Source organism: Manis pentadactyla, chromosome 4 (genome assembly GCF_030020395.1).
Source record: "Manis pentadactyla isolate mManPen7 chromosome 4, mManPen7.hap1, whole genome shotgun sequence".
Lineage (NCBI taxonomy): Eukaryota > Metazoa > Chordata > Mammalia > Pholidota > Manidae > Manis > Manis pentadactyla.
The window spans coordinates 86,720,879-86,748,830 of NC_080022.1; the positions used below are offsets into that span (position 1 = coordinate 86,720,879).

At 37.6% G+C, this 27,952-nt stretch overlaps 1 protein-coding gene across 4 annotated transcripts in view; it reads left to right on the forward strand.

Annotated features, from left to right (window-relative positions):
* The first annotated feature begins 3,726 nt into the window (after window positions 1-3,726).
* Window positions 3,727-27,952, forward strand: part of RTCA (RNA 3'-terminal phosphate cyclase) — a 37,340-nt gene continuing 13,114 nt past the window's right edge. The window contains exons 1-10 of one of the 4 annotated variants that reach the window (XM_036883850.2): window positions 3,727-3,980; window positions 4,088-4,188; window positions 5,772-5,915; window positions 8,279-8,402; window positions 10,740-10,798; window positions 11,693-11,834; window positions 12,098-12,222; window positions 13,131-13,189; window positions 18,288-18,382; window positions 27,709-27,813. In XM_036883850.2, coding sequence (XP_036739745.1) covers window positions 3,936-3,980; window positions 4,088-4,188; window positions 5,772-5,915; window positions 8,279-8,402; window positions 10,740-10,798; window positions 11,693-11,834; window positions 12,098-12,222; window positions 13,131-13,189; window positions 18,288-18,382; window positions 27,709-27,813 — 999 coding nt within the window. In that variant the 5' untranslated portion in view covers window positions 3,727-3,935. Of the gene's footprint in view, window positions 3,981-4,087; window positions 4,189-5,693; window positions 5,916-8,278; window positions 8,403-10,739; window positions 10,799-11,692; window positions 11,835-12,097; window positions 12,223-13,130; window positions 13,190-18,287; window positions 18,383-27,708; window positions 27,814-27,952 lie in introns of those variants that run through there. The other 3 variants (XM_036883849.2, XM_036883851.2, XM_036883853.2) reach the window with 3 other exon arrangements.

Genomic DNA, 27,952 nt, shown 5'->3' on the forward strand with positions numbered 1-27,952 from the left:
GAAAAAAATCTTGAAGATTAGGGAATGTGAAACAAACTCTCAGGTATTTCACAAATTTACTGTCAAATATTACCCCAAACACTTTTTTTTACTTTTCAGTATATATTCCACACACAAACTACTGTAAATATGAAATCTAAATCATTACCTTTATAAGAAAATCTGGGATAGTCAAGGGACCTTTAATTTTTTAGACTTTCTGATTAACAAAATATTTTATAGGCACTGTAATATATTTGATAACCCTGCATGCTACGTGCATGTGTTTGTATGAAAAGAAGTAGCAGCTCTGTCTTTGAATTATTTTTCCTCCTTAGTGTCCCTATGCTACCTTCTTCCTCTTAGCTTTCCCTTTAACGCTACCTTCTTCTAATAAAATATCTAGTTTACTTCTTTTCTTTTATTCATTTTACCTCAATGGATTATCATTTCTATATTTAGTATTATGTGTGTCTTTATCTTTCCTTTCGAAATCAGGAGGTATTACTAGTTATTCCTTTCACTTGAGCTCAAAAGAACCAAAGAACCCATTTCTTTAACTTCTTAAGTCAATTTTCAGCCTTTCTTCTTTCCTAAAAATAATGTTTAATGATAAAAGTTTCTTTTGAAGTACTGGTTTCATTGCTTTCCTTAGAATTTGATATGTAGAACTTTCATTTTTGTTCATCCTTAGTACTTTACACATTTTCTATTAACATTTCTTCTTTTATCCATTAATTATTTAGAAGTGTTTATCAAGTTCCAAACATCAGTATTTGGTGGCTGTTGCCTATTTCGGAATGAATTTCTAACACAATTGCATTTTGGTCAGAGAGCCTGCATGATACAAATTCACCTGCATGATACAAATTCTTTGTATATTATTTAGACTTGCTTTATGGCTTAGTCATTTTTATAAATGTTTCATGAGTTTTTTAGGAAAATAATGTGTGATCTATAGTACTTGGCTGAAGGATATATGTATGTAATATTATGTGTGTATATTACAAAATATGTAACAGTGTATATATTAGATAAAGCATATTGTTTTGTTCAGGTCTTTGCCTTTCCTAAATTTTCCTCTGCTTGATCTACCAAAAACTGAGTCATGATAAAATTTCATTATGCTGTAGTGGATTTATCAGTTTCTTCTTCTGTTCTGTCAATTTCTGGTTTGTATTTTGAAGATATTTTATGAAATGCATACAAAGTTTTGAATGGCTGTTATTTTCCTGGTGAAGTCAACCTTTTATTATGTTGTAGTGACTTTTTTGTCAATGATAAAACTTATCATATTGAAGTCTAAATTGTCATTAATATAGCAATACTAGCTTTATTTTAGTTGATATTTATCTGGAGCATTTTTTATATCTTCTCATTTTCAAAGCTTCTCATAATCTTCAACGTTTTTGTTTTTTTTAAAGATCAATCTCTGGATTCCAATCAGAAAGTTTATTTACTTTTATTATTTATATGTATGAGTTTGTTTCTACTTTCTTACCTTAGTGCTTTCTTTTCATCATGCTTTTTTATGCTGATTAAGGTGTTGTGTTTCTTTTTTTTAAATTAAATTGTATTTTCCCCTTAGTCCATTTTTCCCTTCTGCTGGTTTACACTGTTACTTGAGTCATTACCCTTGAAATTTTAGCTTGCATACTTAAAATCTTAATTTATGTCTTAACTCTTATGCCCAAAGGAAACTTTTGAATTCTTTAACTTTAGTAATCCATGTCTTGACTTACATACTTTTGTTGTCTGGTGTTATTTTATGTAATGTTTGTTTAGATTCACCTATGTTTCTACAGTTTCTTTGTTCATGATTTCTTCTCAAACTCCCTTCTAGGGTAATTATTCTTTCTGAAGTACATCCTTTAGAAAGTGTACACAGATCTTAAATTCAGTTTTTGTGTATTCTGTGTAAAAGTAAAGAAATCATTTTCTTTACTTCACCCGTGTTCTTGAAAAGATAATTTTGCTGGGGACTTAATTCTATGTTGATGGTTATTTTCTGTCAGTTTTCTGAAGGTATGAATCCATTGTCTTTCTTACTTCCACTGTTCTTTTGATGAACTTGTTGTCAACCTAATTGTCCCTTCTTTGTAGATAACTGAACTCCACCACTTGTTATGTCATCTCCAATTCCTAGGCCTTGGTCCCTCATACAGTAACACCAACCTCACAGCTTTTTTTGAACAGAAAATATATATGAAAGCTTTATACAAATGCTTATTATTATTTACTCTTGCCTGGCTAATCTCTCCATCTTGTTCACTTCCCCTACCACTGGAAGTGGTTGGAATGAGGCAAAAGGAAGAGGCAGGACTTCCTAGCCCAAGTTAGAAATGAAGAAGGCCATAGATTCCTCTGAGATTAACTTTTCTGTAACAGGGGCTAAGGCGTCAGATAAGAGTAGAGCATTTCTATTCCATCCCCCTGCCACTGCCATGCTTCATCTTCTTGAATCTTTTGCCTGGATTATTGCATCATTTCAGGCTATTAGGTCCCTTTAGCAATCCATGTACTGCCAAAGCAATCGTTCTAAAATGCAAATATGATTACTTCCCTGATTAATATCTTAAGGTAAGCCCCAGAGGTTGTGATGTCCCAAATTGGGTTAAGCAGTGTACCTGTTCCCAGCGTATATATGTATTCTCTGTCACAAAAGTGGTAGAACATTAGGATTAGACCATGATGTTCACATCAGACCACCTTGGTTCATATGCCAGTCTTCCAGCTAATCCTTGTGTGACCTTGCAGCAAACTGTTTAACATATGCAATTGTAAAACAGAGATAAAAGTAGTAAGTACTTCAATAGGTTATGAATGCATGCAGGGCAAGACACTTAAGTACTCAATAAATGTTGGCTGTTATTGTTATAGCTTTTTGTATTCTAATTGCTGTCCTCCCTTAACTGTAAGCATATGCCAATTATTATTATTATTATTATTATGGATGACGCTGAAATTGATTACTTCTCAATATCTCCAATTTCTTCATGGTAGAAACTGCTTTACTCATTTTTGCTTACATAGAAGCTTGCATATCATTTGGTACTCAGTTATTGTAGTAACTGAGCCACAAGCATAATCAAGAAGCTTTTTCCGGCTCTGGTCTGAGGTGACATGTCAGCTGCACTGCGCACCGGAGTCAGGAGCTTGCGCTCATAGTTGGACAAAGTAGCAGCAAAGTTTTGGCTTTTTGCAGCATTATATTACTGATTCTGCCCTTTCTCAGCCACCCCCAAATAAATCGTATCTCACAGAGAAAAAAGGATGGTAATACTCGACACACACACACGCACACACCTCCGGGGAAGGACGAGAGGCTCACGTATAGCAACTCAAAAGGACACACACATTTCAAAGGACAGGCTGCAGAGAAGGCAGACCTGACCAGAGAGAAGGTGGCCGAGAGAAGGTGGCCGAGTACTGCAGGTCTGGACCTTTCTTACACCTTCAGCTCTACGAGCCTCCAGTGCTGGGTACGGCAGGATAAACACAGATGTTTGCACAAGTCTGCGAGAAAACTGGAGAATCCAATTAGAGATGAAACTGACACTTTATGCAGTCTGCGGGTTTGCAGTGTTCGGAGTACACCTCTTCAAGGAACAGACTTCCCACTGCGTTCCAGGCTCCCTCCCTGGCCTCCACCCAGTCTCTGGGCCAGCTTGCGATTTGTCGGAATTTTCTCGGTACCGCCTCCTTAAGGACCACGCGACACGCAGGCGCACTGGCTGCCAGCTGTAGGCGCTCGGGTTCAGGGCGCCGAGGGCCGAGGTCTTTTTTGCTGAACCCGCTCGCTCTTCGGCAGCAGCCGCACCGTCTGCTTTCCGGCCAGGCCCCCGCAGGCCCCATCCTGGTCAGGGCTTTCGGAGCTGCGGGGCGGTAGCCAGCGTCTCTTCCTCCGTCTCGGGCGGAGGCCTCGTCGCTGCGGGCCAGGCCCCAGGGCGCCCCCGATGGCGGGGCAGCTGGTGGAGGTCGATGGCGGCATCATGGAAGGGGTAAGTGCGGAGCCGGAGGCCAGGAGGGCTGCGGCCACAGCCCTGGCTGGAGAGCGGGCGATTCACGCCGATGTTTTCTCTTCTCTCTGCACCCCCTGCTTTGTCAGGGCGGCCAGATCCTGAGGGTGTCCTCGGCCCTGAGCTGTCTGCTGGGCCTCCCTCTGCGGGTGCAGAAGATCCGCGCCGGCCGCAGCACGCCTGGCCTGAGGTAGGTCGGGGCGCTGGGGAGCGGGACTGCGAGACTGGCGGGTGGGGGTTGGGGGGACCGACGGTGGGGCCGGAGGAGTTGGGGGGGGCGGGGCCTGGGGCGTCAGCCCGGGCGGTGATGCAGAGAAGGTCCCGGGGGCTCTGCTCGGGCTTGAGCGGTTAGCAGGAGGCTGGGTTTGAGTGGTCTTGAAAACCTCGGGGCAAGTTGAGAAAATAGGTCCGTGTTCTCCCTATTTGGCTAGAATTGTGTCGTTTCCTAGTAAGTTCTCTTTTAAAATGTTTCCGCGCCTCATCGGGCATTCCAAGTACCCGGAAAGCTTGTAGCAGCCGGCAAGATAGACTGAGTCAGAGGTCTGTAGGGCCGGAGGAAACCCCACTTTTCAACCAGTGCAATTTCTGCTGCCGCAGTTGTTATAATCAGAAAAGGACCCTGAAGTGTGTTATTCCGGCTTTCATGCAGACCGCTGGGAAACCGAAAAGGACCAGAATTGTCGATTGTGGAGCTGGCGAAAAACATTGACAGTTGACCTTGCTTCTGTCTGGGAAGCTAGGCATGCTAAGATTCAAGTATATGCATACACCTGTTGTCAGAGGACTCAGATTGAAGCCCAACTGATTTCTTTGTATTTGTATTTATTCCATTGTCCTTGATCAATTATCTCGTAGTCTTTTATCCACAGTCTATTGTGAAATTATTAGAAGTCAGTTGTTGATATGTATTACATTAATTCTCTGTCAAAGCAGTTTTTTGCAGTTATCCATTTCACCAACAGGGAAATCCAATTACCTAAGGGTATGTTAGGATGCTTTGTTTGCTAGGGCTGCCTTAACAAAATATCACAGACTGGGTGGCCTAAAGAACGGAAGTTTATTTTCTTACAGTTGTGGAGGCTGGAAGTCCAAGATCAAGATGTTGGCAGGGTTGGTTTCCTTTGAGGATCATAAGGGAAGATTCTGTTCCAGGCCTCTCTCTGGTTTGGAGATTGCTATCTTGTTACCCCTACACATGTCATCCTTCTCTGCGTGGGCACCCCTGGTGTCTCTCTCCGTGTCCTAATCTCTTTTCTGAGGATGCTAGTGAGAATGGATTAGGGCGTGCTTTAACTGCCTCTTTTTAACTTAATCACCTCTTTCAAGGCTCTTAATCACCTCCTTAAAGGCCCTGTCTCCAATACAACCACGTTCTGAGGTATTGGATGTTAAGGCTTCAACATAAGAATTTTGGGGGAAGACAGCCCGTAACAATTACAATAGATTTTTCTGTAAAGTGCAAGTGTTATTGGTGGTATTTGGTAGTTTTATTAGTTTTCCTCTTCTGCACGCTTCTGATTTGCAATAATAATTCAGTGTATGTTTTTATAGCTTAAATAACTGGCCTGGAAGGAACCCTTAAAGTGATACCCACCAGCAGGTAGTCTAGGTGCATAAAAACCAAAAAGAAAGCTCTGACACTGAAGATCTGGCACTTAACTGTGGTTAGACCTTGCTATTTTCTTGCCATTGCAGTTTTATAAATATATCATAAAATGTGGGGATATAGGCAGTCTGAATGGACACATTTTGATGCAGTATTATGACCTGAAGGCCTCAACATTTATCTGGACTGGAAATGATTCGAGATTTGTGTGATGGGCAACTGGAGGGGGCAGAAATCGGATCAACAGAAATAATGTTTACACCAAAGAAGATCAAAGGTGGAATCCACACAGCTGATACCAAGACAGCAGGGTATGTCACTTACATTCCAAGTACGGATTTTGGAGTGAGACCTGGATTCATAGGCAGATACTGCCACTTATTTGGTAAATTGTTTAACCTGTTTGTGCTTTAGTTTTCTCACTCTGAAATGGATATAAAAAATAACCTTTCAGGTTCAAGACTATGTAAGCTTTCAGGTACTTTATTGTTTATTATTTGTAGCTCTTACTATGGAATTTCATCATGTGTATAGTGTGTTTATTTTTATATCTGAAAATGAGTAAGTTTTCATGCTTTGTAATAATAGTATTTTTTGCATTTTAGCATATTTTGTTCTTGGCTTCAATCTAAAAATTAGTTATTTTTATTGTCTTTTAATAGCTGCTTATGCAATTCAATTAGAAAATTTTAAATATAATCTTTTTTTTTTCCCCATTAGAAAATAGATTTAATGGTTAAAGGGAGCTTTTATCTTTTCCAAGAGTCTTTCCTTTTATTGACAAAACATGGGGAACAGTTTTTATGTTTTGTATGTTATTTGGCTGCATCCTTTCACCAAAGTCCTATCCATTTACTAGAAAATTTGGTAGAATATCAAATAGTACTGTAAACCAGATGCCAGTGTGTTTCAGAAATGACTGTTTTAATAGATTATGATTTTTTGAGTTTAAGAAAATATTTAATGATAACTGAGATTTGAATTATGATGTGAAAAAGGATGAAATTCTGACTGTGAAAAGGGACCTGCTGATAGGCCTAGGGCAAGGCTAGGCTTGCTAAGTGAGAACTTTCTACAGAGGATTAAAGAATTTAGGGGGTGTCTGGCATATTATTTAGGGCATTTGCCTATACAAAAAAGGGAAAAAGTTACAGTTAACCAACTCTCAAAAATTAACTGAAACAGAATCATAGAATTTTGAAGCTGCAAGAGGAAAATAGAAATCATGTATTTGAACCCTTCCTCCACTTTGTGAATGAGAGAATGACGACCCTCTGGTGTTCAGTGATTTACCCAAGCCCATAGAGTCAGGGTCATAACCAGAATTAGAATCTAGGCCTTCTCTGGCTTCTAATCCTCTAGAATGTATGGAAAATGAGTTTAAAGTTGATAATCCATCTTCATTCAGGGGACTAAAAGAAGCTTGTTCCTTAGCAAGAAAATACATTTTACTTACATTCTAACTTTTCTGTCCCTAATTGTGATTACCATGTATTTTCTCAAGCATTTACCTTTGTTTTTGCAATTCTTTACTTGCCTATTCTTAGAATCTAATTTTATCAGGGATAGAGGGTTCACTTTATATGTTGGGTTCCTCAGGGGCAATAAACAATGAGAAGTTCAGTAGTTATAAACCTGTAGTTTATATAGTAAACTAAACATTTCCAAGTCTTTTGGTCCTAGGCTCAACTACTTGAGAACAGAGATTATATTGCATCCATTTTCTCTTATAATGCCTAACATATTATGCAGTCAGTAAATATTTACTAAATTAATGAAATGCATTATGAGTGATAGAGACCATCTAATCAGTATACATACATCATTGCCATAAGAAAGTTATTTGAAGGTCTATCTTTTGGTATCAGAGGTTATATCAAACTCCTTTTCAAACTATAATCTATGTGTGACTATGATTACTTTCCCTTGACTTTGGAGAAGAAGGAGATAACAGCTCATTTAGAAAATCTGACAATTGTTTTATAAAATACTTCATATTCTGTAATTATGTCTTTAGGTTTCTCATTATTTGACTATAAAGACCATACAGAAGTGAATTATAGTAAGGATTATTTCCTTAAGACTTTTTTCCATGAGAAGTACTCAGCTATTAGTCTCTGTAAATATTACTCTGTCATACCATGAACTCCACGATGGTGGGGCCTATTTTAGCTTGCTATCTCGAACAGTGTGCCTTGTTCACGGTAGAGACTCAAGATAATCATTTGAGTATTTCTAGACTTTGTTTTGAATATGTTTTCATAAACTGCTGCTTTTAAGAATCCTTTTATAAAAACATCGCAAGGATGTTTTTATATTTGTATAAAAATAATATATGTAAAACTATTTAAGAAAAAAATACTTATTTTTTACTTTTTTATAATACAAAAAGAAGTGTTAGAACCTTCCTGAGATCACACAGTGTTTAGTGATTCAAACCCAGATTAGCTTATCATTTAAGGCTAGTTCCTTCTGTGAAATACAGTACTGTCTTTCTTTTAAGATACAGGATTTTATCATTCGGTTACTGAAGTGTGTTTGAATTTTAAACTTGAAGGCATGTAGCTGCCTTCCCAGCTGTCTGTGCTACAGCTAACAGTGATACATGGTAATATCACTTTCCTGAGACTGTAAAAAAAAAAATACAGCTAAGCTTGTTCTACCTTCTCCTTAGGAGTGTGTGCCTCTTGATGCAGGTCTCAATGCCATGTGTTCTGTTTGCTGCTTCTCCATCAGAACTTCATTTGAAAGGTGGAACTAATGCTGAAATGGCCCCACAGATTGATTACACAGCGATGGTAAGGGCTTTTGTCTTTGTTACCAAACTAAGATGATTTCATATATTCTTCCAAACCTCCATTCTCTAGTAAAATATATGCTGAGTATTTTTGTGTACCTGCTTATTTCTCTGTTGTGTCTAGTTCTTTTGTGGGAGAGGGTAAGGGATTATGTTTAGATTTTGTATCTTAGAACAGTGTTCATAGTAAATTCTTTGAAAACCTCAAGTGTAATTATTATGTAAATTATATTTAGTACTATAGAAATCAGTTATTTTATAAGCATGGGAATTGCAATTTGGAAGAAAAAACTCAAAGTAGGAAATACTGTGTTTGACTCTTGAACACTGTTGATGGGAATGCAAAATGGTATAGCCACTATGGAAAACTATGAAGATTCCACAAGAAATTAAAAATAAAGCTATCCAACTTCTGGGTATTTATCCAAAAGAGTTGAAATCAGGGTCTCAAAGAGATATTAGCATGTCCATGTCCATTGTAGCACTACTCATCATTCCAAGATGCGGAAACAACTTAAATGTCCATTGATGGATGAATGGATAAAGAAAATATATGTACATACAATAGAATACTATTCAGTCTTAAAAAAGAAAAACTCTGTAGACTATGTAACAACATGCATGAATCTTGAGGGCATTATGCTAAGGAAAATAAGCTAGTCTCATAAGACAAATACCAGCATGATTCCATTTATATGATATAGCTAAAGTGGGTCAGATTCATGGAAGCAAATAGTGGAATGGTGGTTGGAAAAAGGGGAAATAGGGAGTTATTAATGAATAGGAATAAAGTTTCAGCTAAGCAAGATGAACAAGCCCTAAATATCTGTATGAATTGTACCTATAGTAAACAATTTTGTACACATAAAACATTTTTAAAATAATGAAATGCCGTATTTTAAAGACAATAAATTTTTAAAATGGTAAAATTCAATATTGGTATGCTTATACAGCCAGTAGAAGAGAAAACTAGTATCTTTTTTTTTTCCTCTAGATTTAATGAGACATAATTATAGTAAAATTCACTCTTTTTAGTGTACAGTCCTGCGATTGTTGACATTTGGCTGTGAACCAGCCATCGCAACCAAGCCTTACTGTAAAAATTTCCTCATATTCCTTTGTATTTAATCCCAACCCCAGCCCTTGGCAACCACTGATCTGTTTTCTATCATAAATTTGCCTTTTTTCAGAATGTAGCTTTTTGAGCTCTTTTTACTTACCATAATACATTTGAGATTAATCCTTGTTGTTTGTATCAGCAACAAAAGCCAAATAGTTCTGTTATATGGATGTACCAGTTTGTTTATCCAATCATCTTCTGAAGGACATTTGGGGTATTTCCAGTTTTGGGCAATTATGAATAAAGTCACTCTAAACACTTACATAGAGGCTTTTTGTGTGAATATAAAATTTCATTTCTGTAAGTACCTAGGAGAGGGATTGCTGTGTTATAATAGCAAGCACATGACTAACTGTAGGTGAAACTGCCAAATGTTTTGCCATCCAAAGTGGCTGCATTGTTACTTTCACCAGCCCTGCATGAGAGTTTTAGCTATTCTTCATTTTCTCCACCACTTGATATTCTCAGATTTTAACTTAAAAAAATTTTTGTGCCATTTTAATAGATGGTACAGTCTTTTAAAATTTAGTTTGATAGGGTGTATGATGAAAGTTCATCACTCTTTATCTAGTAATTACACTTCAAGGAAATGACCCTAATTAAAACAAAATGCAACAAAAGATAAACATTCAGAGATATTTGAGCAGAGCATTCTATAACTCTTATTATATGACATACATAATTGTGTAATAGTGATAACTTAGAGAACAGTTGAATAAATTATGATAGAATGCCGTTTCATCATTCATATATTGCTTAGGAAGAATTTTACATAAGGAAATGCTTTTGTTTATAATGTTAAACAGAAAGAACAAAGGGTTAAAACATTGTATATGCAATGAGATTTCAACTGTATTAAAAAATTGAGAAAGCAGAATGGAATGCTATTCACCAACACCCCCTAATTTCTTATGGCACATTACATTAAGAAGGGTTAGGAAATACTGGCCTCTGAAGTAAAATAACTACTGGGATCAAGTATCTCAAGTTCTGGGGTTTTTTTTTTCACTAGATAGACTTTACACAGCCCTGATTAAGTAAATGCTCAATTTTTTATTTTAGCTACTGTCAGTTATTTTATTTGAAAAATAGAACTGGCCATTACATTTTTAAAATTACTATTTACCTGTAGTGCCTCATTACTAGCTCAATGCAGAGCACTTTTGTTTAATAACCATACTTGTTGAATCAGTGGTTAATAATAAACTGATTTTTCAGGTTTTCAAGCCAATTGTTGAAAAATTTGGTTTCAGATTTAACTGTGACATTAAAATGAGGTAAGTTACATATTTCTTAGCCCTTTGACCCACTGCTTGTGCTAAAAATAGTGGAAAGTTAGGCCCTAAGAGAATTATCATTTTGGAACCCATTTAATATATTTCTTGTAGGAAATAATTATGCCTTGAGGCCTTAGATCTATAGGCCCCCTTTCATGTTTTCATGTTTTTCCTCCCCCTGCTTTCCAAAAATTGGAAATCCTGTATTTTTTCAAAATGCAGCTTATTATTTCTTGTGTGAATTATCCATGAGTGTGCCTCAGTTGGAGTTCATATTTGTACCTCTGTTGTAGTCATCTGTACAGCCTGACTTGTGTCTAGTAGTTGTATGTGGAGCCATCTCTCTACCAGATGGCGGAGCTTTTTGTGGATAGGAGCATTGTTATTCTCAGCATCTGCTGTAGAATAAATGACACTAAGTATTTGAGTTAGATTTTTATTAATGCTCAGCTTCTTAAATATTCATCATCATGTTCATTGAGCACCTGTGTACCAGACATTGTTTCTGGCACTGGATTATAGCAGGAACAAAAGAGACAAAGGACTTGCTCTTAAGGAGCTTGTATTCTAAACTAGTGCTACCAAACAGAGCTTTCTGCATTGAGGGAAATGTTTCTTATCAAAATGGTAGTCACACTAGTCCCATAAGACTGTTTAGCATTTGAAATATGCCTAGTGTGACTGGGAAGCTGAGTATTAAATTGTATTTAATTTAAATAGTCACGGGTAGTTTGAGGCTACTGTAGTGAACAGCACAAATCAAAAACATTATTTGGATATTTCAAACATGAGTTATATGGTTAGATATCATTCACATGTTATTTCATTATAAATATTAAGCTTTATTTTTGCCATGCATTCAGTTTATTTGAGTATTTGTCATACTTTTCATAGGGGTTACTACCCAAAAGGAGGTGGTGAAGTGATTGTCCGAATGTCACCGATTAAACAATTGAACTCGATAAATTTAACTGACCGTGGCTCTGTGACTAAGATATATGGAAGAGCTTTTGTTGCTGGTGTTTTGCCATTTAAAGTAAGTTGTCTATGGGTGTTCTTAGAAGTGTATATTGTGATAAGTATTATAGCATCTAAATTTTGAAATTATTAAAAGAACTTAATTTTTTAATAATTCCTGTCACTAGAACTTTTTCTTAAAATTCTGTGCTCTCTATTCTTGAAAATCAAGTTTTTACATAAAGCATGTAGAAGTTATTTTATATGTCTTTGAAGGCCTGAAAATAATTGTCAAAGTAATCATTAATTAATTTAATTCTGTTTTTCTGTCTTGCCACACAGGTAGCAAAAGATATGGCGGCGGCAGCTGTCCGATGCATCAGAAAGGAGATTAGGGATCTGTACGTTAATATCCAGCCGGTTCAGGAAACTAAAGACCAAGCTTTTGGCAATGGAAATGGAATAATGTGAGACAATATATCTTTTCCTAAATGCTGGTCAAGAGCCCTGAAATAATTATCCTATTTAAATTAAAGATTTGTACTTTTTTTGGTTTAAATTTGTAGTTTTAAGAAGATATACTTTTAAGGGCATTCCTATAACAGTATTATGAATTAAGATGATTATTTTATTCTGAGGATGGTTTGCCTTTTATTACTTTGTAAGAGCCCTTTCGTTAATCTAGTGAACTTAAATGTTTAAGCTAATCAGAAGTTAGCCTTTGAAGCTGATCCTAAAGGGAGTATTTTCAGTTGCTTTTCTATACCTCAAATGTAAGGTCATTTTACAAGTAAATATTAGATTGGCAAAGATCTATTTAAAAAAGAAACCTAACCTATTAATCCAATTAGGAGTTACTGATTTAAGAAATATTTAAATTGATGTTTTTGAAGTATAGAAGCATCTTTAATACTTCTGTATTTAAATTTTAAAGTCTTTTTCAAAGTTTCAATTAAAGGGTTTAAAATAAATGCTCTACATATGATAATACTATCTGAAAACTATAAAACAAAACCTAACATCTCTGTAGAGACCTTTTCATTTAAGACAATCATAAAATACTTTATGGTATGGTATGCCTGTGAAATGGTACCATTTAATGCTGATGACGTAACTCTTGGGTGAGGCATTTCTTCCCAGTGAGTGGGTTGGAATCTCCTGTGACTTGTCAGAAGCACTGGCAGAGACTAATACGCTGATGAAGGTGAAGAACGCTGCTCATGCTACTCTCTGCATGAGGAATCTCACTTTTGCAGTGTACTAGCCAGATGTAATTTTGTGTATTTAATAGTCACTGTTCTGCTGTCTTGTATTTACATGTAATTTTAGAATATTTATCATATAGATAGTAATACTTTTTTTTTTCCCTATGTAGCATTATTGCTGAGACATCCACTGGCTGTTTGTTTGCTGGGTCATCGCTTGGTAAACGAGGTATACATAAATGAAGGGCATCCAATTGGACGTTCCCAATGCTAGTATAAAATTCTTTGACTATCTGTCAGGATTAGAATGTCATAGCATGATGGGTGACAAGTTTAAAAAGATATGGTTAACTGATCCTGTTTTAGAGTCAATAAATTTTCGGTCTTTCCCTCAACTTTATATTTTAAAAAACTCCAAATCTATAGAAAAGTTAAGCATCCATACGCTGTTCTAGATTCACCAGGAGAGAGTACTTAGCTACAAGCTATGTTTCTGAACCATTTCACTGTAAGTTGCAGGTTCTGTGTCTCACTCCTGAGTACTGTAGCATGTACACCCAGAAAACAATACCTGCATAATACCACCTTAGAACTTGTATTCAGATAGAACTAGTTGCCTCCAAAATATTCTTTGGAGCAGTGTGGGATTTTTTTTTTCTTGAGAACACACAGTATCTGGTTATCATGTCTTTTTTGTTACAGAATAGTCTCTTCACCTTTCTTTTAACCTTTCATGTTACTGACATTTTGAAAAACTCAAATGTATACAATTTTCCACAGTTTGGATTTGTCTGATTTGGATTTGTCTCTTGATTAGATATTCAGGTAAAACATTTTAGTAGGAATATTGTATAGTTGATTTTGTGTACTTTCCACTGTATCACAACAGGTTGCACGTAGTGTCACTTTGTCCATTACTGGTAAAGCTGCCTGTGATCACTTGGTTAAGGTGATGTCCTCCAGTTTGTCTGCTGTAAAGGTTCCTTTTTCCTTTGTAATTAATAAGTAATCTGGGATAATACTGGGAGATCATGTGATTATCCTGTTGCTGTACAACTTTCATCCAGTGGTTTTGGTGTCTTGATGTTTTTCCCTGCATCACTTTACTACATTAGTTTTTCAAAATACTGAATATTTTTCTGAAAGGGAAATTTGCTCATTTTTGGCATATATGGGAAAGAAGATACACATTTATGTTTCAGTTTGCTAATACTTAAAGTTGCTTTTGCTATTAAGACTGTATCTAGTAAAACTTCTTGTTTGTGTGATAGTTGATTGCTTTATTCCCAGTTTGTAGATCTTTAAAAGATGCTTACCGTTGCTGGGCTGGGTAAAAAATTTCAGGTAATCTTAGTTTGCTCAGTTGTTAGATCTAGATACTAGTTACATATCAGATCTAATCAACATACAGAGTAAGGAAAACCAACATCTCCAGTTGACCTGATATAAATGAATCCTGTTTAAAACTGTGCTATTCAAAGTGTGATTGGCATTCGGGCAGCATGTCAGTGTCATCTGAAAGTCTGTTAGACATACAAATTTTCAGGCCTATCTCATATCTGTCAAATTAGAATCTCTGGGAGTAGGGCCCAGGAATCTGTTATGAGAGGCTCTCCGGGTTCTTCTAAGGTATAGTAAAGTTTGGGAAGTAGTGATCAAAAATACATATTTAGTGTATACTAATTAACTGAATAGGTAAAGTGGATAGTGAGCCACTGTATGTAGTATCTACAACTGTCTTGAGAAGGCAAATATAATGCAGAATATAAAGCAGAGACTAGAAGCCCTCATGTTATAAATAGTAAGTGCTTGACAGCCATTGGGTGGAATATGAATTTAGTTTGTAGTATCATTGGGTACCAAGATGTGTCAGATACTGTGTGCCAGGGGTTCAGAAGCGAGAGCCACCATCCTGCCTGCTGGCTTCGTCTGGCAGAGGAGACCACCCGATGTTACGAATGTGGTATCCCCAGGGTCCCATAGAGACACAGGGGAAGAAAAGCTAGTTCTTTTTTAGGGGCTGATTGACCCCAAATGTGGCTTCTGCCATTCTCTGATCCTCCAGGGGGTTCTGTTGGCTAAGAAGTTAGAAAAGAGGGCTTACGAGGAAGGCAGTGCTGACACAAAAGTGTGTTGTTCTGTGACTATCTGTGATGAGTGCAGGATTTGGGTGGGGGAGTGGAGATGGGGTTAGAGAGGTCAACAGAGGATTTTGAAGGGCTTTATAGACCATATGAAAGACTTTGTATTTCATCCTGAAAACATAAAGATTTTAAGGAGGGGTGTAATATCAGATCTTTGGAAAGGTAATTCTAATCGCTCTGTGGAGGATTAGAAGAAAACTATACTGAAGGCAGGAAGATAAGAGTCTGTTACAGCAATTTAGGTCAGAAATGGTGAGGTTTATACCATGGAAGGTGGTGACTGGGGCCAGAGAGGTGAGTAATGATAGAAGGGTATTTTGAAGGGTGAATAGACAGTTTAGTGACCAATTGGATATGGGAGGTGAGGGAGGAAATAAGAAGAATGACCTCTATATTCCTCCCTTGGGTAACTGGAAACATTTGTTTCAGTTGTGAATACAACTGAATGAATATACAACTTGTGAATATAGAAAGTAGAGTTAGTTTGCCAGGGTAGATGATGGTTTTAGATACATTGCATTGAGATTGCAAAAGAATCATTACTCTGTTATCAGCAGTACTTGTAATTAACTTTGTTGGCCAGCCCTGTAAAAATATCCTTTCTAATATTCCATCAACATTCTTTTCTCACTTGGTCATATCAGACAGTTTTTACTTTGAAGTTCTTTTTGGACCACATGCTTATAGAGTGCACAATGCATACTTTTAGACTTACAGTGGGAGGAAGGAAGAACAGAGCAACCTGTTTGCTCAGATTGTCCCCTGCTGGTGTTCTTCCTTGCTTCCTGTGAGGCATGTCAGTCAAATGAGATGTTGTTAGCCAGTGCAAGGGTGCTTGGGGTCTCCTCTCCTAGTCTCGGTAGTCTGTATATTCAGAATCTCAGAGAGAATGTGATGGCTCCCATTATCCAGATCCTCTTTCATATCTGAAATTATAAATTATGAATCAGCTAGAAAATTACTAGACCCTGAATCCTAATGTCTAAGAGTTGTCACCAGAAGCAATATTGGCTGGTTGTCCATGCCATCGTATATGGTAGAAGCAGTAAGTTGTAACTAGTCTTTTTTTTTTCATTATCTCAGTTACCAAAGCAGCTTTGATCTTAGTTTCCTTGCCTGTTAAGTGAGTGAATTAACCTAGAGAATCTCTGAACTCTTCCAGCTATATAGCATTCTTTGATCCTATAACAAAGGTGAAGTTTTGTTTTGTCCAAGAGTCTGTGGTTTAGATGAAGTTGTGTACTATATGAGAGAGCACGAAGCTGAGAGCAAGAAGACCTTAGGTCTGGTGCTATGTCTGCCATTATCCTGCAGAGTGACTCTGGGATTTGCTTGTCTGAAAATGGATGGGACCACTGTCTATGTGCAAGGATCCTTCCAACTTTGTATGATTGCAGTATGGCCAGAATGTATTTTGTCTTTGCATTGTTGAATATTTTTGTATTTTTTTATTGCTTTTCTCTTTCAGTAAATCATGTTCTTTACTATGGGAGCAAAGTAGTCTGCTAAAATGAGTTATGCCTCTGGTTAACCTCTGGTTAATCCCTGTTTCCTGTGTGGAAATTGCCCAGCTAGTAAGCACTTTCCTTCCCACCTTCAGTGTATGTGGAACTTCTCAGCATCTCTGATATCCTAAAGTCAATCTGTTGGCCTTCTCTGTTCAGTCTGATAACCATTTTATAGTTTTGTCCTCTTAATAACCTAAAAAAACACCCAAATCACTGAATATTCATTTTAATTTGCAATCAACTGTCAAAATCAAGACCTTTTTTGAAACATCCAAAATGTCAGGTTATTGTCAGTTATAAAAGCATTGAAATTTCTGAAGAAATTAGCATTTTGCTCTTCTGTTTAGAGCATAGTACTTAATAAGCAACAATCTCATAATTACTTCATTTTGTTCAGTTGCCACAGACCTCTACTAATAGCTGGTAATTATGTATATCCCTTCCTACTGTTACTCATTATCAAGGAGGCTGGGTAGGAAGGAATGTGAGTGGCTCTGAGAAAGACTTTGTCACTTGGCAGAGAAACCTTAGTATGTCTCCTGCTGTCCAGTACTTTCAAAGCAAGACTCACTTAAGTTCATGCTCTGTGAAACCTTAAATTGTTCTAGTATCTATAATCTGCTATTTCTTTAAACTTTTATTGGGTATATAGTTTATAGCTTAGAGCTTAGCTTAGTGCTTACTCTTGTATTCTGTAATATGTCTCCTTAGCAAAGGAACCAGTTCCTATTACTAAGTATGGGACACACATAGTAGGTACTCAGAATTTAACTATTGTTATTAATAGCTTATTATGTACCAGTCATGGTAATATATACTTTAAAAATACCTCTAATTTCTATAACAACTTTCCAACTTAGGTATTATTTTCATCTCTGGAAGAGGAAGTAGAAGAGACTAAGTTAGCTTCTTATAATAATTTCTATAAGAAAAAAGGAGTTAAAATTTTTGAGAATTCCACTTTTTTGAGAAGCTTTATCAATTATATGTATGTAATTAAATGAATTTCCAAATATAAAACAGAAACAAAAGTCACTCACATTCTCATTTCTGAAAGACAGTTTTCATTTGTAGCCAAAGGCTTCTTTTAGTTTAATATAAATATTCTAAAAGAATCATTTAACATTCCACTACTTTTAACACTTATTTTGTATTCAGTGTTATACAGAAGATTTCAGGTATGTGTAGAGAAGCAGGGAGTCGAGTATGGTGATAAATATTCTGACTTATTTTCAAAATAAGCTTAGTGTTCATATCTTAAAGGAATAAAACTTTGTAATATTTTATCTGATAATTTTTATCTGGTCTTCCTTGGATGAAACTTAATTTGTTTTCTGACCATTAAAAAGCCTGCAGACTAATTACAATGTGTAAGTTTTAATTTCTGAAATTGAGGTGTAGCATTATAAGGTCATAACTTATAAATTGGTTTTGTAATTAGTATTTTTAAAATAGGGGGAAATTACTGTTTTTTCCTTCACTAGTGCATTTAAAGATAAGAAGTATTTGCATGTGCTTAGGTCTCAGAAGATTAAATATACATAGAAATCTTATCTGAAAAGTTGCATTTGGTGAGTTCAGAGGCCTAGATACCAGTGCTAACTAGGATATATTAAACTTCTTGCCTCTTAGTAATTAATTTAGTGGGGGTTTTTTTGCATTGTGTCTTTTACAGGTGTAAATGCAGACAAGGTTGGAATTGAAGCTGCTGAAATGCTGTTAGCAAATCTTAGACATGGTGGTGCTGTGGATGAGTATCTGCAGGACCAGGTAATGACACTATTTAATAAAATCCTTAGAGCCTATTAGATTTCAATATTTGGTGATTAAATTGAATATAAATTTTAATCATTGACTTTCAGACACTGATTAGCATGTCATGGTTCAGGCACTTTTTAAAGTACTCTCACGGAATAATTTACATTCTTCAAATTACAGTCCTCATCTTTGACCTGGGTATAGCATTTGGCACAACTGATCACACCTTCCTTGAAATACTTTCTTCATTGGTTTCTGAAATACTATTATCTCTTCATCTCATTGGCTGTGTACTATGCTCTCTTTGCTGACTTGTTATTGTTATTGTTTTCATCTTCTCAACTTTTAAATTTTGGAGAGCTTCTAGGATCAGGTTCACATCTCTTTTCTTCATCTACATTCATTCACTCAGTTGTTCTCTCCAGTCTCGTGGCTTAAGTACCATCTGTGTGCTAACAGCTCTCCAATTTATATCACTAGTCCAGACCTTTCTCCTTAATTCCATACTCTTCATATCCCTTATGCATCTCCACTCAGATGTACCATAGACCTCTCAAACTTAACAGATCTACTCACGTGGAAAAATGCTAATATATGCTTCCAAATATACTCTTTATGGACTGTTGTCTTAATAGACTTTCCTTTCTACCTCACTTTTCTCTCCTTAATTGCAAATCAGCAGTCTGCATTTAGGAATCTCTTCAAGATTTCTTAACCATTTTCTTAAGACAGTTTCCCTTATTTCTGGTCTCATCTTTCTACGCAGGCCTACTCTATACTCCCAGTGAGTTTGTATTAGTGTATTGATTTACTGTTTCAAATGTAATTTTAGAGAATAAAAGAAGTGTGTCATGTCACACACACACACACACACACACACACACACAATAGCTTGTAGAGATAGTTGGTTTGATTGAATATATCAACTTTCAATTCTTTATTCTTTTTTTTTTTTTTAAATAATTATTTTTTATTGAAGGGTAGTTGACGCACAGTATTACATTACATTAGTTTCAAGTGTACAACACAGTGATAAAACATTTATAGACATAATTCTAGGTTCCAGCTATCACCCTACCAAGCTGTTACAATATCTTGACTATATTCCTTATGCTATACATTACATCCCGGTTACTTATTTATTTTACCATTGGAAGTCTGTCCTCTTTTTTTTTTTTTTTTTTGTGAGGGCATCTCTCATATTTATTCATCAAATGGTTCTTAACGACAATAAAATTCTGTATAGGGGAGTCAATGCTCAATGCACAATCATTAGTCCACCCAGCCTAATTTTCGTCAGTCTCCAATCTTCTGAGGCATAACAAACAAGTTCTTACATGGAGACCAAATTCTTACATAATGAATAAGTTACATAGTGAACAGTACAAGGGCAGTCATCACAGAAACTTTCGGTTTTGCTCATGCATTATGAACTATAAACAGTCAGTTCCAATATGAATACTCATTTGGTTTTTATACTTGATTTAAATGTGGATACCACATTTCTCTCTTTATTATTATTATTTTTAATAAAATGCTGAAGTGGTAGGTAGATACAAGATAAAGGTAGACAACATAGTTTAGTGTTGTAAGAGAGCAAATGTAGATGATCAGGTGTGTGCCTGTAGACTATGTGTTAATCCAAGCTAGACAAGGGCAATAAAACATCCACATATGCAGATTTCTCTCAGAACGGGGGGGGTGAGGTTCTAAGCCTCACCTCTGTTCATCCCCAATTTCTCACCTGATGACCCCCCTGCGACTGTGCCTGTCTTAGGTTGTTCCTCCCTTGAGGAATCTTACCCGTCTCTGGCTAACCAGTCATCTTCCGGGGCCATACAGGGAAATGTAAAGTTGGTAAGTGACAGGGAAGCCTTATTGTTTGAAAAGGTTAGCTTTTTACTTCTTTGCATATTTATGCCCTGTAGCTTCTATGCCCAGCATTTGTCTTGAGGTGTCTTTACCACTTGGAAGAATTATGATACTCGGTAAATTTGATATGAGGCACGAATTCTATTTAAGGGTTGTAATTAGGAAGGAAGAAGAAAAGCTATAGAAGTAGCAGGCGGAAGAAAACCTGGGAAGATTGATTATTTCTTTGACATATCTTCTTGTAGAGTAACTTCAGCATGGATAGGTTTTAAGCTACTACTTAAATTGCGCACACACATTAACATAATAGGAGTATAGTTACATAACCAAAGCATATCTGTAATTACCAGCCATCTCCAGTGAAACCAAGAGAACCAGTTAGGCACCTTAGGCATTTGTGAAAACTTATCTATGATATGGTGGATATTGTCCAACTGAACTTGAACAGTCTGAGAGAAATCAGACAAATTAAAACAACCCATTCCTGGGGAATGTTCACATCCCTTATGTTCTTTTAACAGTAAATAGTCTGTAGTTGTAAGATTTTGGGGCGCTACAATTTGCACTCCTCCTAATTCTTGGTTGAGTTCCAACAGTATAGATCCAGTCAAATTTGTTGTTTTACTGTATGCACAGGCCAGCTTAGATATCTCCTTCATTCCCATGGCAAGTCCAGGAGCTGGTGGGATGAGTGCATCTACAGCTGTAGCAGTGCGTGGATCTTTGTTGGGGTTTTTTGATGATCATCTTCTGGCATGAGTCTTCCAGAGAGTGCTGATGTTGGAAGTTCTCTTTCATATCGTATCATAGTTCATCTTCGGGGTAGCCCAGTTAGGCTTTGATCTTCTGTATAAACGCAAACAGACCCTTTGCCTACACTTTTATATGCCCTTTATACCCTTGTGTAGAACTCATTGGAGGTTACCACACAGGAACTGCCCTTTTTTTGTTTGTTTGTTTGTTTTGTTTTATTTTGTTTTGTTTTTGGTATCACTAATCTACGCTTACATGACACATATTATGTTTACTAGGCTCTCCCCTATACCAGGTCTCCCCTATAAACCCCTTTACAGTCACTGTCCATCAGCATAGCAAAATGTTGTAGAATCACTACTTGCCTTCTCTGTGTTGTACAGCCCTCCCTTTTCTCCTACCCCCCCATGCATGTTAATCTTAATACCCCCCTACTTCTCCCCCCCTTATCCCTCCCTACCCACCCATCCTCCCCAGTCCCTTTCCCTTTGGTACCTGTTAGTCCATTCTTGAGATCTGTGATTCTGCTGCTGTTTAGTTCCGTCAGTTTTTCCTTTGTTCTTATATTCCACAGATAAGAGATATCATTTGGTATTTCTCTTTCTCTGCTTGGCTTGTTTCACTGAGCATAATGCCCTCCAGCTCCATCCATGTTGCTGCAAATGGTTGGATTTGCCCTTTTCTTATGGCTGAGTAGTATTCCATTGTGTATATGTACCACATCTTCTTTATCCATTCATCTATCGATGGACATTTAGGTTGCTTCCAATTCTTGGCTGTTGTAAATAGTGCTGCGATAAACATAGGGGTGCACTGATCTTTCTCATACTTGATTGCTGCATTCTTAGGGTAAATTCCTAGGAGTGCAATTCCTGGGTCAAATGGTAAGTCTGTTTTGAGCATTTTGATGTACCTCCATACTGCTTTCCACAATAGTTGAACTAACTTACATTCCCACCAGCAGTGTAGGAGGGTTCCCCTTTCTCCACAGCCTCGCCAACATTTGTTGTTGTTTGTCTTTTGGATGGCAGCCATCCTTACTGGTGTGAGGTGATACCTCATTGTAATTTTAATTTGCATTTCTCTGATAATTAGTAATGTGGAGCATCTTTTCCTGTGTCTGTTGGCCATCTGTATTTCTTTTTTGGAGAACTGTCTGTTCAGTTCCTCTGCCCATTTTTTAATTGGGTTATTTGTTTTTTGTTTGTTGAGGCGTGTGAGCTCTTTATATATTCTGGACGTCAAGCCTTTATCGGATCTGTCATTTTCAAATATATTCTCCCATACTGTAGGGATCCTTTTTGTTCTATTGATGGTGTCTTTTGCTGTACAGAAGCTTTTCAGCTTAATATAGTCCCACTTACTCATTTTTGCTGTTGTTTTCCTTGCTGGGGAGATATGTTCAAGAAGAGGTCACTCATGTTTATGTCTAAGAGGTTTTTGCCTATGTTTTCTTCCAAGAGTTTAATGGTTTCATGACTTACATTCACGTCTTTGATCCATTTTGAGTTTACTTTTGTATATGGGGTTAGACAATGGTCCAGTTTCATTCTCCTACATGTAGCTGTCCAGTTTTGCCAGCACCATCTGTTGAAGAGACTGTCATTTCCCCATTGTATGTCCATGGCCCCTTTATCAAATATTAATTGACCATATATGTCTGGGTTGATGTCTGGATTGTCTAGTCTGTTCCATTGGTCTGTGGCTCTGTTCTTGTGCCAGTACCAAACTGTCTTGATTACTATGGCTTTATAGTAGAGCTTGAAGTTGGGGAGTGAGATCCCCCCTACTTTATTCTTCTTTCTCAGGATTGCTTTGGCTATTTGGGGTCTTTGGTGGTTCCATATGAATTTTTGAATTATTTGCTCCAGTTCATTGAAGAATGTTGCTGGTAGTTTCATAGGGATTGCATCAAATCTGTATATTGCTTTGGGCAGGATGGCCATTTTGACGATATTAATTCTTCCTAACCACGAGCATGGGATGAGTTTCCATCTGTTAGTGTCCCCTTTAATTTCTCTTAAGAGTGACTTGTAGTTTTCAGAGTATAAGTCTTTCACTTCTTTGGTTAGGTTTATTCCTAGGTATTTTATTTTTTTTGATGCAGTTGTGAATGGAGTTGTTTTCCTGATTTCTCTTCCTGTTGGTTCATTGTTAGTATATAGGAAAGCCACAGATTTCTGTGTGTTGATTTTGTATCCTGCAACTTTGCTGTATTCCGATATCAGTTCTAGTAGTTTTGGGGTGGAGTCTTTAGGGTTTTTTATGTACAATATCATGTCACCTGCAAATAGTGACAGTTTAACTTCTTCTTTACCAATCTGGATTCCTTGTATTTCTTTGTTTTGTCTGATTGCCGTGGCTTGGACCTCCAGTACTATGTTAAATAACAGTGGAGAGAGTGGGCATCCCTGTCTAGTTCCCGATCTCAGAGGAAATGCTTTCAGCTTCTTGCTGTTCAATATAATGTTGGCTGTGGGTTTATCATAGATGGCCTTTATTATGTTGAGGTACTTGCCCTCTATTCCCATTTTGCTGAGAGTTTTTATCATGAATGGATGTTGAACTTTGTCAATTGCTTTTTCAGCATCTATGGAGATGATCATGTGGTTTTTGTCTTTCTTTTTGTTGATGTGGTGGATGATGTTGATGGACTTTCGAAAATTGTACCATCCTTGCATCCCTGGGATGAATCCCACTTGGTCATGGCGTATGATCCTGTTGATGTTGTTTTGAATTCGGTTTGCTAATATTTTGTTGAGTATTTTTGCATCTACGTTCATCAGGGATATTGTCTGTAGTTTTCTTTTTTGGTGGGGTCTTTGCCTGGTTTTGGTATTAGGGTGATGTTAGCTTCATAGAATGAGTTTGGGAGTATCCCCTCCTCCTCTATTTTTTGGAAAACTTTAAGGAGAATGGGTATTATGTCTTCCCTGTATGTCTGATAAAATTCCGAGGTAAATCCATCTGGCCCGGGGGTTTTGTTCTTTGGTAGTTTTTTGATTACCGCTTCAATTTCGTTGCTGGTAATTGGTCTGTTTAGATTTTCTGTTTCTTTCTGGGTCAATCTTGGAAGGTTGTATTTTTCTAGGAAGTTGTCCATTTCTCCTATGTTTCCCAGCTTGTTAGCATATTGGTTTTCATAGTATTCTCTAATAATTCTTTGTATTTCTGTGGGGTCCGTCGTGATTTTTCCTTTCTCTTTTCTGATACTGTTGATTTGTGTTGACTCTCTTTTCTTCTTAATAAGTCTGGCTAGAGGCTTATCTATTTTGTTTATTTTCTCGAAGAACCAGCTCTTGTTTTCATTGATTTTTGCTATTGTTTTATTCTTCTCAATTTTATTTATTTCTTCTCTGATCTTTCTTATGTCCCTCCTTCTGCTGACCTTAGGCCTCATTTGTTCTTCTTTTTCCAATTTTGATAATTGTGACATTAGATCATTCATTTGGGATTGCTCTTCCTTTTTTAAATATGCTTGGATTGCTATATACTTTCCTCTTAAGACTGCCTTTGCTGTGTCCCACAGAAGTTGGGGCTTAGTGTTGTTGTTGTCATTTGTTTCCATATATTGCTGGATCTCCATTTTGATTTGGTCATTGATCCATTGATTATTTAGGAGCATGTTGTTTAGCCTCCATGTGTTTGTGAGCCTCTTTGCTTTCTTTGTACAGTTTATTTCTAGTTTTATGCCTTTGTGGTCTGAAAAGTTGGTTGGTAGGATTTCAGTCTTTTGGAATTTTCTGAGTCTCTTTTTGTGGCCTAGTATGTGGTCTATTCTGGAGAATGTTCCATGTGCACTTGAGAAGAATGTATATCCTTTTGCTTTTGGATGTAGAGTTCTATAGATGTCTATTAGGTCCATCTGCTCTACTGTGTTGTTCAGTGCTTCCGTGTCCTTACTTATTTTCTGCCCGGTGGATCTATCCTTTGGGGTGAGTGGTGTGTTGAAGTCTCCTAGAATGAATGCATTGCAGTCTATTTCCCCCTTTAGTTCTGTTAGTATTTGTTTCACATATGCTGGTGCTCCTGTGTTGGGTGCATATATATTTAGAATGGTTATATCCTCTTGTTTGACTGAGCCCTTTATCATTATGTAGTGTCCTTCTTTATCTCTTGTTACTTTCTTTGTTTTGAAGTCTATTTTGTCTGATATTAGTACTGCAACCCCTGCTTTCTTCTCACTGTTGTTTGCTTAAAATATGTTTTTCCATCCCTTGACTTTTAGTCCGTACATGTCTTTGGGTTTGAGGTGAGTTTCTTGTCAGCAGCATATAGATGGGTCTTGCTTTTTTATTCATTCTGTTACTCTGTGTCTTTTGATTGGTGCATTCAACCCATTAACATTTAGGGTGACTATTGAAAGATATGTACTTATTGCCATTGCAGGCTTTAAATTCGTGGTTACCAAAGGTTCAAGGTTAGCCTCTTTAGTATCTTACTGCCTAACTTAGCTCGCTTATTGAGCTGTTATATACACTGTCTGGAGATTCTTTTCTTCTCTCCTTCTTGTTCCTCCTCCTCGATTCTTCATATGTTGGGTGTTTTGTGCTGTGCTCTTTCTAGGAGTGCTCCCATCTAGAGCAGTCCCTGTAAGATGTTCTGTAGAGGTGGTTTATGGAAATCAAATTCCCTCAGCTTTTGTTTGTCTGGGAATTGTTTAATCCCACCGTCATATTTGAATGATAGTCGTGCTGGATACAGTATCCTTGGTTCAAGGCCCTTCTGTTTCATTGCATTAAATATATCATGCCATTCTCTTCTGGCCTGTAGGGTTTCTTTTGAGAAATCTGATGTTAGCCTGATGGGTTTCCCTTTATAGGTGACCTTTTTCTCTCTAGCTGCCTTTCAAACTCTTTCCTTGTCCTTGATCTTTGCCATTTTAATTATGTGTCTTGGTGTTGTCCTTCTTGGATCCTTTCTGTTGGGGGTTCTGTGTATTTCCGTGGTCTGTTTGATTATTTCCTCCCCCAGTTTGGGGAAGTTTTCAGCAATTATTTCTTCCAAGATACTTTCCATCCCTTTTCCTCTCTCTTCTTCTTCTGGTACCCCTATAATACGGATATTGTTCCTTTTGGATTGGTCACACAGTTCTCTTAATATTGTTTCATTCCTGTAGATCCTTTTATCTCTCTCTATGTCAGCTTGTATGTGTTCCTGTTCTCTGGTTTCAATTCCATCAATGGCCTTTTGCATCCTATCCATTCTGCTTATAAACCCTTCCAGAGTTTGTTTCATTTCTGTGATCTCCTTTCTGGCATGTGTGATCTCCCTCTGGACTTCATCCCATTTCTCTTGCGTATTTCTCTGCATCTCTGTCAGCATGTTTATGATTCTTATTTTGAATTCTTTTTCAGGAAGACTGGTTAGGTCTGTCTCCTTCTCTGGTGTTGTCTCTGTCATCTTTGTCTGCCTGTAGCTTTGCCTTTTCATGGTGATAGGAATAGTTTGCAGAGCTGGGACGAGTGACGGCTGGAAGGACTTCCTTTCTTGTTGGTTTGTGGCCCTCCTCTCCTGGGAGAACAGCGACCTCTAGTGGCTTGTGCTGCGCAGCTGCGCGCAGACAGGGTTTCTGCTTCCTGCCCGGCTGCTATGGAGTTAATCTCCGCTGTTGCTGTGGGCGTGGCCTGGCTTGGGCAGCTACTCCAATGTGGTGGAGTCGCGTTGGAGCAGGAGCGGCCTGGAGGCTATTTATCTCCGTAAGGGGCCTCCCTGCTCCCTGCAGCCCTGGGGTTAGGGTGCCCAGAGATCCCTGGATTCCCTACCTCTGGATTAAGTGACCCGCCCTGCCCCTTTAAGACTTCCAGAAAGCACCCGCCAAAACAAAACAATGACCCCCAAGAAGAAAGAAAAAAAAAAGATTTTTTTATTTAAAAAAGAAAGGTGGGCGCTCGTTTTTCTTTATTCTAGAGTGCCAGCCTCAGGCCTCTGCTCACCGGTCTTGCTGCCCTGTTTCCCTAGTATTGGGGTCCCTATCCCTTTAAGACTTCCAAAAAGCGCTCGCCAAAACAAAACAGCAAAAAAGCAAAAAAAAAAAAAAAAAAAATTGGTCCCGCGCTTTTCTTATGTCCTCCGGCACCCGGCCTCCAGTGCCCGCTCACTGTTCTTGCTGCCCTGTTTCCCTAGCATCCAGGGCCCCCTGGGCCCGTACTGTGTCTGCACTCTGGCCCGGATGGCTGGGGCTGGGTGTTCGGCAGCCCTGGGCTCCGTCTCCCTCCCGCTCTGCCTACTCTTCTCCCGCCGGGAGCTGGGGGGAGGGGCGCTCGGCTCCCGCGGGGCCGGGGCTTGTATCTTACCCCCTTCGTGAGGCGTTGGGTTCTCTCACGTGTGGATGTGGTGTGGATATTTTCCTGTGTTCTCTGGTCTTTATTCTAGAAAGGGTTGTCTTTGTTATATTTTCATAGATATATGTTGTTTTGGGAGGAGATTTCCGCTGCTCTACTCACACCGCCATCTTCCGCCCCTCTCCTCAATTCTCTATTCTTAAACATTAATTTTAAAAATGCTGTATTGACAACTATTTCTGTACCACATCACAGACTTTGGATGACACAGGTATTTACCATTTTCTTAGGATTTATAGAAACCTAAAAAAATTAATTATTATAGCTATTCCGATTTCTAGTAGTATTTTCATATGGAAAGCTGTACAATTCTAGCTCCAAATATTAATAAATGTGTGAGATTTTTCTTCTTTGTTCTTTTTTCAATAGCTGATTATTTTCATGGCATTAGCCAGTGGAGTTTCCAGAATAAAAACAGGACCAGTTACACTCCATACACAAACGGCTATACATTTTGCTGAACAATTAGCAAAGGTGAGTGTTTCATCTGAAAGAGTAATTGATTTTTACTAGAGCCAATTTTGGGTAAAATTTTAATGAAAAGAAAACTTAGTAGTACGTTATTGCTGTCACTCACTGTGTGGCAGACACTGAGCAAACTTGAGCAATTTGT